General features: G+C 35.3%; 2 protein-coding genes across 2 annotated transcripts in view; both read left to right on the plus strand.

Moving 5' to 3' along the window:
- The window catches only part of LOC145670621 (uncharacterized), a 30,450-nt gene extending 24,913 nt beyond the window's left edge, over positions 1–5,537 (plus strand). The window contains exon 5 of the mRNA XM_081739413.1: positions 5,453–5,537. Within this exon, the coding sequence (XP_081595539.1) occupies positions 5,453–5,494 (42 nt within the window). The 3' untranslated portion in view covers positions 5,495–5,537. The remainder of the gene's footprint in view (positions 1–5,452) is intronic.
- Positions 1–14,029, plus strand: part of LOC145670624 (O-acyltransferase like protein-like) — a 430,615-nt gene that overhangs the window by 206,198 nt on the left and 210,388 nt on the right. The window lies entirely within an intron of this gene.

Raw genomic sequence — 14,029 nt, forward strand, 5'->3', positions numbered from 1 at the left:
TATTGCTTTCTTATAAAACTTAATTTTATCAACGAGAATTAGCTTTTAAAGATTAATTTTATTACTCCCCTCAAATTTTAAATTTGCGTCAGTTCTAAAAGGAATGTACAACTACAACTCTACAGTGCGTCCTTTTAGTACTACTGTGTAGAACTGTTTGAGGACGCTAATCTCAATAAATTTTAAACTTACATTATTAGGTTATAACAGCTGTTTCTAAACTTTCTTCAGCAAAATTCAGGATCACAGCAAAATATTCAATGGTGTAATACTAATTTTTAGGTACATTATAATTTAAAAAAAATTTCAATAGTTTATTTTTAAGTTAAATCTACCTAACTGTATTAGATAAAGTCCCAGTAGTAAAGAGCCCAGCACAGACAACACTATTTTGGTGGCTCTAGAAACCCAGATATTCGCTAGATAACATTGGCATTGCGGCATCCATGTAGCCTGTTGTGAGGACAATTGGGGAACTGCTTTGAAAAAGGAAGTAGCGCAGTCCGATCTAGAAAGCCAGCACTAATTGTGAAGAGAACCAATGTGTTGAGTACATATTACTCAAGTGTGATAATGATGGTTTCAGAAGACTTTTTTCAACGGGACTTTGAATAAACGCGGAGGGGGAGCTTGAGAGTAGTATTGTTTTTGTTTAGACTCAGGCCCGTCTTTCAGAGCCGGTATCTGAAAATTAAAACCGGTACGAGTTATCATTATTGCCTTTTATTTCTTTCCTTTATTTTTTTTTCATTTTGGTATTGGTAAAAGAGGATTTGGATAAAGAAAAGGAAACAAAACTACGAACAGGAAACAAAAAGACAAGACAAAGCAAACAAAATAAAGAATAAACTATGCAAAACTCAACTATCTGTTAATATAATTTCCAAATTACTATAACCATTGAGCTTGACCCTAACATATTCTAATACTAAACTATGCAAAACTCAACTATCGACTAATACGATTTCCAAGGATCCTAGCATATTCTAATACTAAATGATTACTAATCAAATCGAAGTTATCTAAATTCCATCTGATCTATCCTATCATTTCCTACCTCTGTTTGCTATTTTTATTTTTTTAATCCTAATAGTAGAAACATTTAGTTAGTTACTTCTATCTAGTTGCTTCTATTTTTGGTATTTATATGTCTGTATATTATTATTATTATTATTATTATTATTATTATTATTATTATTTTGAAATTATTTATGTTATTTTTTATTTAACTTGGTTGAGTCCATGTTTATTGTCTATGATTGTTATGTTTTAATTCTTCTTTAAATTTTCTTATGCTTCATTTATTTATTCTGTTTCTTATTTATTTTGTTTATTTTTATTAGATGTTTATTTAGTATTTATTTTTTATTAATGTATAATTTTATTTATTTTGGTGGACTTCTTCTATCTTCAAGTTTTCCCTGCATGAGCTTGGTTTTCAACTGCTATTTCAGATTTCTCTCCTGTGATCATATTTAATTCTTTCATTATTTATACACTGGTTTTCCCCTGTGTGTTTTATTTAATTTTGCCCATTTTGCACACCAAGAGCACTAAGAACACTAACTTGACACTTAATCCACATTCATCAAACCACACAAAACCACACTAGTCTACACTAACCATTAACACAGTCCTCTTGATAGTCCTTTGGGTCTTCATTTATTGAATGTCGTCGTGGTTGCAATAGATTTTCTCCCGGTAACACAGGTTGCTCGCACGATTTAGGTGACCAAAAATCGCCGTACCCTACTCTCTGCGTGGTTTAGGGGTGGATGCCTGTATTGCCAATTTAGTAAACAGTTCAATTGTTTGCATCAATTCGTCACTGTTTATATCTAGTCCAATTGTGGTAGGGTAAGCTTCTTTTTAAAATTTTCTCAGTTTATCTTTTTAATGTTTAGCGTTTCTTTGCTCTTACTGGCTGTATTTAGTTCCACGTTAAATGTTATTAGTTCGTGATGGCTTGTTGTCTCTCGATCCCATGTATGCCAATTTGTAATGTTATCAGCTAAGTTTGGGGATACAGAGTGTTATATTAATATAAGATTCTCCTCGGGAGCTCAAAAACTTTTTTTTTTCAGTGTTTACGATTATCAATCCATTCTGGGCTATAAAGTCTTCCATAATTTCTCCTCTAGTATATGTAAAGGGTGATTCCCAAGCAGTGCCCCTGGCGTTCGAGTCCAAAACAAACAATATTTTCTTTTCAGGGTTCTGCCAAATGACTTGTTGAAGTTTACCTATAAATATTTCAATGTCTTTGCTATACTGGAAATATGAATTAACTATCCAAAAGGTATCTGTTCCTTTTGTTATTTCTATACAGATTATCAAGTTGTCACAATATTGTGAAAGTTTTAAAGCTTCAATGTTCTTGTTCATTATTACTGTAAGTGCTTGGGGTTTTTCATCTCCGTATATGATTTTACTTGTTACAGACAAAGTTGTTAACTTGTTGTTATGTAGAATGGATCCTGTATGGCTAAGATATCTGTTGTTTGTTTCTATAAATCTTTGTCATTCCATTGTTGCTATTTTTTATTTGTGCGAGTTGTTTTGTACTATTTTGATTTTTGTTATCGTGTTATGCATATTTGGTATAAACGTAGGCATCCATCCCCGTTTTACTATAGTCAAAACAAATAGTGCCATGCACATTTACCAATTGTTTATACATTCTCCAGATCCCAGTGGATGCCCCTTCTTTCGTATATTTTATCTATTAGATCTAGCAACTCCCATCCATTAGCTGGCAGATCAAACGTTCTTAATTCCAATCAATCTATTTCTTCTAAGACCGGATATGTAATCATTCTTCCTTTTTCAAGGATCTCTCTTACTAGTTGTCTAAATGCTATGTTCAGTATGTTTTTGTCTTCAAGCTTGGCTAATCTGTATAGTAGTTCATATTGGGGTTCAACATTTTGGGCTCTTTAAATATTGTGTTTTCTTCTTCTTCAGTAGATGTTATCGTGTTGTCTTCTATCCTTTCCTCTTTTGGTGGAAAGAGATATTTCTGTTCTCCTTCTGTGAATGAGATTAATGTTTTCTTCTTTGTATCTCCTTTCTCAGTTGGTGTGAGGTTTGTGTTCTTTATTCTACTTTCAGCTTGCATTTCCATGTTAGTCTTCCTAATTGACTCTTTTAATTCTTTTTCTTCTTTTATGTCAGTTTGAATATATTTGTCCTTTGTTGAAGTTTGTTTTTGTTTTCTCTTTCTGTTTAAAAAATCTTATGATCTTTGTTTATGCCATTTTTTCTTACTGGGCGGTTTGTTGCATTTCTTATTTTTTAGTTGTGCTCTTTTATCCATAATTTATCTTGCTTATTATCCGTTCTCGTGCCATCCTGTACGATACACATTCTTCCGTGTTAGGTGTTTGACATTCCTTTTGTCTCAGTCTGCACGGTATGCATATATTTTTATTCTTATCTTCACACTCGCCGCTATTGTGTCTTTTTGAGCCACAGTATCTGCACATTTTTCAATCCTTAGCATCACAGTGCTGCATTAGATTGCCAAAAATTCTGACAAACATAGCGCTGTGGTACTACGATGAAATCTTTGACTTTGTGTGACTCATAGTCCACGTATACTCTGTTTTTGTTTATTAATACCCTCCTTATACCTGGCGTTACTTCAATCACCAGATGACATTTCTTTTGTCCTTTCTTGCCTATTCTAAATCATACTTGAAAATGTGTATCGCAGTCCTAGTCGAAGAAAATCGTTTCTAAAGAATTGAAACAAAACAAAAAGGAGCTGGCGACACTGTACACAAGCAACGCATTATCATGGTTCAGTCACACATGCCAGGACATGTTTGTGCAACCTTAGCAGAATTAAACTACACACATTTATTATTGCTTTTAATACATTTAGGTTGTACTGAAATAAAAAAAAAATACACATTTTCTAAAATTATAGTTTTATTTTTACTTTCTAATGAATACACTAGTTGATTATTGTTCTTGCTAACCGCAAACATCCATGTTGTACAAAAAAATTATATATTGTTTATTCAGTTCATTTTGTACTCCTTTTACCAGTTTTTCTCTACAGTATAATTCTAATTTAAACTGAAATCTTCTCAAGTCTATGCCAATGTCTATAGATAGAAAGTCAGTGTCTTTATTGTCATAAAGGAACTATTTATTAACACATGCATGTATCCACGAATGATAAGTTTCATACATCTGCACAAATGCTCACGAGATGCACTATACAGTTTTCAAAACAGTATTTATGATTTTTTTTCTTTCAGAAATACACTCAGGTTTGTAGCCAGCCCGCTAATGTAGGGAGGGCAGTAGGGATTAGGGAGAGCGCGACCCAAACATATTAAAGCTCACCATCATTTTATAGTTCATTTGCAAACCTACGTGAAAATTTTAGGGAGCCAGAAAAACTTTAGTGGGCCGGCCAACCATGTCCCCCGTGGATATGAGCCTGACACACTTCTCTTGCAACAGATTGTTTCACACATGGCAATGCACTTTTAAATTTGATGCACTTAGTTTGTGATAGGTACACATTATTTCGCTGTACGTGCACTGTATTTTCTTTTCGAAGAAGTATCGTTTTATCACCAAGTACTCTATGTTATGAGGACCTAGTAATATCTACCATCCTAGTTAACTTACACAAACAGATCCACTAAGCATTATTTTCAACTTTAACAAGTATTTGCGTTTTAAGTGTTTGTGCACAAAATCTAAATTGAAGGCATCTTTCAACGGGCCCTTTGTTCAATAGGTATATGATACTGGCATTAAAAAACCTCAATACTTCCTGTTGTTTTTCAGATTCCATTGATAGGTATTTTCGAGACAAAATAACATATTTATCGTCTTCCAGTTATAAGTAATCAGGATCCAAACTTTATACAAATGACTTGGAAGTATATAATTTTATAAGGTGCATTCTGATATAAAGTAGAAATTATTTTAAAATGATTTCAAAAGATCACATGAATATAGAAATTGGAAACAAGTAGCCATGATGACGTTATGATGGATACTATGTTGAACGACACTTCTTAACGAGAATAATGATATATACATCATAAACGCATGTGATGCTATTTTGCTGATGCTTCAATAAGTTCTTTTTTCTGACATGTATGATTGTATCATGATGGTGCAATTCTTGTGCACAATGTTGCCAGATACTATTGTTCTACACAGTTCAGATTCCTTAGAAACGATTCTTTCTACGGCTTCGAAACTTATTGATAGGAAAATTAGATGCTGTAGGCACCATCCATCTAGAAGATAATAAATATGGTAGTCGTTCGGGGTCCAAGTCCGTCTGAAACTGGAAAGTCTATATTCTTGTTTACTTCTACACTTGAAGAATTATATAAATATATGTTACGTTTAAAGTTGTTAAGATCCTCCCTTACTCTCCTCAAAAACTAGCAGTGACCATAAAGTTTTTATATTTCAGATTCACTGGGAGCGGGAGCAGCTAAGTCAAGAAATTGATTAAACAAGTAATAGCCAATGATAAATAACAGTGATTGAAACAGAAGGTAAGAGAATTGTTTAAAATGACGAGTTTATTTATGTTCTCTCAGCTTCGTAGAATACTTTTGAATCTATTTGAGTTAAAGTTGAATCTAGCGCTGTTTGGCTAAATGTAAGAATATTTTTTATATCAAAGTTAAAAATAAAAATACAACCTTGAAATTAAAAAAATACAATCTTTGTAACTCACTCCACCCTAAGGATTGTATTTATATTTTCATATACAGTAAATTGAGGTATACAGTATATGTACGAAAATTCGATATTGTTTCCCCATGTATCACAGGCTTCTTATTTTATGAGTAATGTTTTTCTGTTACTTTTCAACATAATTTGAGTCTACTTCTACACTAAATTTGTAGTCTTCGTCTTAACTCAACTGTCAAAGAGCTATGAGAACACTTTTGAGGGATCTCATTTAAACATGAACTCCATTTCAGTGTAGAAAACTGCTTGAACATAAACCGTTCAGGTTTAAAAACAACAAGAAATCACCGAAGGTATAACCAAGTGGGGTAAGGTGGATTAACAGGCAGTTTAATATTCTTACGTATATCTAAAACGTTTACCATAATTTGTTACGTAGTGCCTAACAGACATGCTTTGTATGAGCATGCTTCCAGGTTCATTTCCCGGTGAGGATACATTCTTAGAACACAAATTTCACTAGCGATTTCAATAACTCTATTGTCTTAGTAAGTGAATCCTGTCTCATATAGCCTTGATTCTAAAACCAATCATCCAGTCTGTCACCATATCGGCTCCATGTAATATGCAAAACTACTCAGGGAAGACCATAACCTAACTGTAATTTCTTTGATCTGCTCTGCGCTTCCAGACGTTATCGTTTGAACAATATTTCCAACTGATGACTTGTACAGCAACCAATAAAATTGTCTCCACCATGACGGCTCTAATTCCATTACATGGGGTCCAGATCATTTGCAGCTGTGAGAACGCCTGGGCAATGCAACCCAACTTACACAAAAATTTTCTCGGCACTGACAGCAGTTGGTAGCACTCAGGCAGGTGTTTATGTAGGCAAAATTGTAAAGTAGGTGATTAATGAAACAGTTCTCCAGTCTAAGATGAATCTCTATGGTTCGGATCGTGTTGTCCAATGAACACCATATATTAACATCAATATTGCTGTGTATGTAATGTATTATTTCATTATATACTATGTGTTGAGAGAAATGAAAATATCGACCACGCATGAATCAGAAAATACTTGAAAGTTGATGAAAATATCAAATGTAGAAAAACTGCTGGAAATAAATGTTTGTAACTCATTGCTTTTATTGACTGATTTTCTCCAATTATCCTCATTCCAATATCTTTTTCTATCCGGGGACGAAATGATCTTGCTTGTTACACTGAATATGCGTTGAAATTGGAATTGAAACATTTTGAAAAAAGTTTGAACATGGCCATGATTTGAACCTGGGTCCGAAGAGTAGAAGTTCAATGCGCTAACCACATCCCTACCTCGTCACTTCATCTTCCATCCAAAGTATAAGGTAGTTAAAATCGTTTCATGGAAGATGATACACAAGATACTAATGCTGGTATGAGGAGACGTTCCTTATGTGAGTGCCACAATGACTTACTCGAGATTTTCTGTAACTCAAACACAACTTATATAGACCTTCGCCAATGAGGAAAATATCACGAAACGTTCTTCAAGTTGAAACTACGTGATCATTTTTAAACGATGGGCATGATTTACATTACAATTCTTTCTCACCTTAATTTCCAGTTTGTATAGATGAAAAGACGTGAGAATTATTTTCACATTTCTTGAATTGTATCAACACGTATAGAAATAGAGAGTACTATTTTTATCTTCCGTAACTATCAATTTATTTTCGTATCTGTGTATGAGGAATTTGTGGCAAAGTGGCAAAACAAAACTCCTATGACAGAGACCCCGGTTCGAATCCTGTCGTGGCAATTACTTTTTTCATTATTGGAAGGAATTGCTTACGTAATTGGTATTGTAATTCTGTTATTCATTTATTATTATATTATTATTATTATTATTATTATTATTATTATTTTCACTATTATTATTATTATTATTATTATTATTATTATTATTATTATTATTATTATTATTATTATTATTATTATTATTATTATTATTATTGCAAACTTGAGACTTGGATACATATTTTATATTTTATGAAGTTTCTGATTGGATTCCAAGTCTTTTTGTTTTAGAATAAACACATCCATTGTAAGGGGTTAGAGGAGGGAAATATCATCATATTGTTTTTTATTTCTTTGTTACATTCACGCTACACTAAGCCTATATACTACATTTCACCGAAATCAATGAACTTCGCGTATTAACAACATTTAAAATATCAAGTTGTCGGAAAAGTCATGACGTATTTGGTAAAATAGGAGAAGTGATCATTTGCGGATATACTAGAGTTGTTCGGATCCGTGCAATTGTTATGTCATGAAATGCTAAGAGGTTGAGCGTCTTATGTATTAATATTACTTTTTGTTTGGTTTGGTTTTACAGACTTGACAACACATAGAAGACGGAAGTCCCAAAATTGCATTTTCACCACATTTTATTGTTTTATTTTAGGAAACGGAAGAACGCGCGAAGAGTCTTTGGGAGTTTTACTGTCCTTAATGTTAATGTGTTTCTATCTCTGTTCTTAAAGAGTTAGTGGAAAACTCTTTAATGTGAGTGAAACAAGTAAAATTAGGAAACATATGGTGCTGGGAAAGGTTCGTTAAATCAATTAATTAAAAATATTTAAGTGTTCTGAAACACCAGATTGCAGTCAAGAAGAGTGCCTGACCAGTGGTGTGCCGTGGAAAATCAGACCCACAGCGAAAGTATACGACGGCTCTTAGCACATATCAGGGAGTTTGCTAGACCAGCCGCGAAGTGTTGTGAGAGTAGTGTCTCCTTGAACAGTGATGTGAGAGTAGTGTCTTAAGCGTTAGTTTCACAATGTTAGGGTCGCGGGTTCGATTCCAATGTAATAAGGCCATAAGGTTTGTGGTTCGTGTCCATCCCCGGGTATTTTTAGGCTCAACTTAATGTAAAGAAATCACGCATATAGGCGACTAAGCATATTTTAGGGGAGCAATTTTGTTTTTCACTGGCGTTTCGTCATGTCTCTGCCGCTGGTTGTGTAATTTTCAAAACAGAAGTGGTGCCACAGCGGATCGTCACTGCGAGGCCCCTAATTTTTTGATGAGTTGAGTTGATTTTGAGTTTAACGTTCCGTTCAGCAGCGTGGCTATATGAGACGTGGACCTACTGATTAACGTGGAATCCGAACCACATGAGCTCCCGCCGAGAATCGAACCCGAGTTTCCCACGCCAAAGGCGCGTACGCTAACCGCTTAGCCACGGAGGAGCTCTATTTTTTTGGTGAGATGTCGCTAGTTGCCTGTCGGTGGTTCACTGATGCTTACGGCATGGGACACTATTAGAGTAAGATTTAGTACGTTTTCTAAGCATGGTGACTGTCTTATCCTGAAAACGCAAATAGTGTCCAGAACACAACACTCAAAAACATATCGAATTGCTTCAAGAAAAAATATAAACTGTAGCGTCTTTCGAGCTCAACTTGAGAAGGAACGATGAAGCGAACCCAGATATTGTGACGTATCTTGGTAATCTAGTGCAATATATTGCAATGTATGTGGAATACACCCATTTATTAATGAACTTTATCTATGTATAAGTGAAAATGAATGTTGGTACAGAACTATTTCTATTGATATAATTATCACAGATCATAATATTTAACAACTTCAGTGTTCCTTAGCAGCCAAATCATGAAATTTTCTTGCACTAACATGTAGAGACTTTTATGTTCTTAGAATGAAAGTATTAGAGTTCGTATAGAGGGAATAGACTTGGGTCTAGATGAGTCTAATCCTAAGTGTCAACCAGGCTGGAGGCAAAGCAATTTGTTTACATGATATATCTTTGATGAGATGATTTATTTTTTAATAAAACACAGTTCAAACTATCGTCAATAATAATAATAATAATAATAATAATAATAATAATAATAATAATAATAATAATAATAATAATAATAATAATAATAATAATAATAATAATAATAATAATAATAATAATAATAATAAGAAGAAGAAGAAGAAGAAGAAGAAGAAGAAGAAGAAATAAAAGAATTACAATATCAATTGTCTAATACCTTCCAATAAGTAAAAAAATAATTGCCACGTCGGGATTCAACCCGGATCGCTGCAATAGTAGTTTCCTGCTTTCACACTTCGTCACAAATTCCTCATACGAAGATAAGAAAATAAAGTAGTAGTTATGAAGATAAACATAGAACTTTCTATTTCTCCACGTGTTGAGAGAATCCAAAGAATGTAAAAATAATTTCTATCGTATTTTCTTCTTTAGAAATTAGAAGTTAAGGTGAGGAAGAATTTAACGTAAATAGAGACTATTGGTGAAGATGATGACGTAGTCTCAACTTGAAGAAGATTTCATGACATTTTTCTCATTGAATAAGATCAATATAACTTGTTTTTGAGTTAAAGAAGGAAATCTCGAGTTAGTCATTGTGACACTCACATAAGAAACGTCTCCTTATACTCTCATAGTTTCTTGTGTGTAGTCTTCCATGAAACGATTTTAACTAGCTAATACTTTGGCTGGAAGACGAAGTGAGGCGGTAGATAAGTGGTTAGAATATTGGATTTCTATTCAGTAGACCCGGGTTCAAATCCCAGCTAGGTCCACACTTTTTCAAATGTTTCAATTCCAATTTCAATGCATTCTCAATGTGACAAGCAGGATCTTCTCCTCTCCAGAAAGAAAAAGATGTTGGCATGAGAATAATTCCAGACTTTCTGTCAATAGAGACAATGATTTACAAACTTATTTCCAGCAATTGATCTAGATTTGATATCTTCATCTACTTTCAAGCATTTTCTGATTCTTGCTGATCAGTGTTTTTATTTCTTTGAACATACGGTATACATGTACCGTATAAATGAAATAATGCATTACACACAGCAAAATTGAGATTAATATATGTAGTTCCGAAGCGTAGACAAAACGCTCCGAAGCATAGATATTTATCTCAGAATGAAGAACTGTTTCATGCGTCATCTACTCACAATTTTACTTGTATAAAGGCCCGGCTGAGTGCTACCAACTGCTGTCACTGCCGAAAAAAGTTACGTGTAAGTTGGTTTGCATTTTTCCAGGTGTTTTACAAACTACAAGTGATCTGGACCCCATGTAACGGAAATAGAGCACTCGGGGAGAGATACTTTTGCTGGTGGCTGTACACTTCAGAATCAGTATCTTTCATTCAAGTAGATGGCACGATGAACTTTCTTATTTGCAAGGAACGGGCGAAATTTCTTTGTTGGAAGTAGAGAGGAGGTTTCTCATTGCTTAAACTGTTTTCTACTGGAGAATAAACGTTTCATCTATTGTTATTACAGGTACGAACATTTCCTCACCAGTTGTAAGACTATCGTCAATTTTTGTGCAAGAGTTTTCTTTCCCTTATATAACAACAAAGTCGTTCAAGGTTGACCAAGACATTTATTTCTTTAGAGGAAACAGATAGCACAAGAAGCACCAAACTATGTCAGCTTTTTCAAAGTATTCTCCGCGCGTCGAGGCACTGTTGCCATCGTGAATTTCTTCCCTCCCAGATGGTCTTTAATGGGTGCAAACAAATGATAATGATGATGGATTGCAACAATTCATCACCTTCGGCTCGAAACCGATTCAGAAGCTGTTCACAGTCCGTCATGCATGTCCACTTCTGATCAAATGTCAGCTGGCGGAGAACCCACCTTGCACAGATTTTGCGGAAATGTAAGTGGTCATGAATGGTTGTCTCAACACTCCCGACACTGATATTCACCTCGGCAGCAATATCCCGCACTGTTACTCGCCGGTTCTCAAGAATCATTTGCTCAACATGTGCGATATTCACTAGTGTGACTGCAGTCTGGCGAATGTGTCACCAGCCAGGCACGTAGCCAAGGGGGGGTCCGGGGGTCCGGACCCCCCCCCTTCGAGACCAGAAATGAAAAAATTAAGGAAAAATAAAACAAATTGAAATGACGAAAAGGAGGATCAGCGTTAAAAATTAAAAATAAAACTACAGGAAGCTTCTGATTACTCTTTCTTATGAGGAGATTTGTATTACTTGCAATTTGGGGGCGAGGTAAGCGAGATATTCTGAAAGAGTCAAGGAATTTGAAATTTCAAGAAAAGTTATGGAATTCTCAGAATTTCTGCTACTAGTCAGGGAGATTTCACGCTTTCGAAAGCATAGTGCCGTTGTGTAATAGCGTGGACATTTTACTATGGTCGTCATAATTTTTCGTCATCGCATCCTTGCAGTATCAAACATGTTATTTCATTGACAATTTTCCATTGCTCCTTTAACCTGTCATTTGGAACCGACAATAGTTGACGGAATAATAAAAACAAAAATTTATGAAGAAAGAAAGTTCTGTTAGCATTTGATTCAACAGAGAAAGGAACGCATATATTGTAAAACTAGTTGAATATTCACATGCTTCGCACAGGGGCTGTATTTGGAAGTCAATGCCTGTGGGAGTATCACCATGGATCACAGCGACGGTGAAAACTATGGATTTGATACTAATATCGGTCATTTTGGGCTATTTTTTACATGTCTCGGTATCCACCCGCCCGCACACGATTGTAACTAAATTTGCAAGGCATCGCTAATGGAAGTGTCACCATTGATTTCAGCGACCGCGAAAACTATGGATTTGACACTAATATCGGTCATTTTGGATTACTTTTATATGTCTTGGTATCTCACCCCCCCTTCGGTGACCCCCGGCTCGGAGCCGAATAGCGCGAATTTGGAAGTTAATGCGATCCGAGTTTAACCATTGATTTCAGCGACCGCAAACATATGAATTCGACACTAATAGCTCAAGTGGTAGAGCGTTGGCTTCGCCTTCGGGAGGTCGTGGCTTCGAATCCCGCTGCCGACCATCCTGCTGCCGATCATCCTGTTTTCCAGGGTTTCCCTCAGTCGTACCAGACAAATGCCGGGATGGCACCTACTAAACAGGCTCTGGCCGATACCTTCCCAAATCCTTTCCATTGTTAATGTTGTTGGATATCCAGTGTAAAATGGCCTCTGAGCTGTATCTGGTGATTGTTAAATAAATAAATAAATATCGATCATTTTCTACTACATTTACATGTCCCGGTAAACGCCCCCATGAGATCCACTGTTTCGAAATTAAAGGAAAAAAACGCTTCGTCTTGATCTGGGGCCTGGGCCAAGGTACCCCTGACCAAAATTTGGTAACTCTCGGTCCACTCGTCTGGTTCCTAGGCCGCAGACAGACAGACAAACACACAAACAAACTTTATTTTATTTATATTAGAAGATAGTTTACAAGACACTATTGAGTATGTATTTTTATAATTGAGATCATAACGAAAGGAAAATTGTTATATTTGAATAAACAGGAGAAGGATGTAAATATTGTAAAGTCTTTTTCAATACTTTTTTTTTATTATTTTGCTCGAAATTTCTTCATAGTTTGTTATTAAAATACTTGCCAACATATCCTCATTTTATTGTCCTAACAAACCAATATATGTTAATAGTAAAGTAGTTTAGATTGATCGAGCTCCTGGGCCTTCAGAATTTCATATCATCCCCCCCCCTTTACGAAATCCTGGCTAAACGAACCAATATATATTCCAGTAAAATAGTTTAGAATGATCGAGCCCCTTTTGTGATGACCACAGTATTTCATGTCACGGACCCCCCCCCTTCACGAAATCCTGGCTACGTGCCTGCACCAGCTCCCGTCATTCGGGAAACTATTCACACCATTCGTACACTCTTGCCCGTGACATCGTTTGTTCATCATACTGTGCTCGCAATCTTCTGAAAATCTCAGCTGGATTAACTTTCTCCTTCACAAGAAAATTGATTACACACCGCTGCTCCACAGCCACAGACACACTGCTTGCCGCCATGTTCGCTGCAACTCCTACGCATGCGCCAAATACGTCATGACGGGCGCTGGTTACTCGAGAAGGAATAAATTATGTCACCCGCAAGTTTCATCGTGGTCCGGCTATTCATCGATTATTTATGTACGAAAATCCCGGTCAACCTTGAACAGCCCTTGTATTAAGGATTCCAGCCTGAACTGATCTAGAACAAGCATAAGTGTTATATCTCAATTGTTTAATAGGTGCCATCAGAGAATTCAATAACGTTAGAAATATTCTAAACAATGTGCTATCTATCTGTTTGTAAACGCAACACTAATGGTTTCTGCATTGTGGTGGCGTAAGTTGAACATCTAGGCATAATAAATCTTCAGTGGATTTCCGCCAGTTGTTAAAATCACAAATTATTATTCTGAGTGCACGGAACACTGTCTTCACAAATAGTTTTAACTGATAAGGAATATTTAAATTTATTATTACAATTAAATAAAAACAGAA

The sequence above is a fragment of the Thermobia domestica genome, chromosome 14, assembly GCF_964235325.1.
Source record: "Thermobia domestica chromosome 14, izTheDome1.hap1.1, whole genome shotgun sequence".
Lineage (NCBI taxonomy): Eukaryota > Metazoa > Arthropoda > Insecta > Zygentoma > Lepismatidae > Thermobia > Thermobia domestica.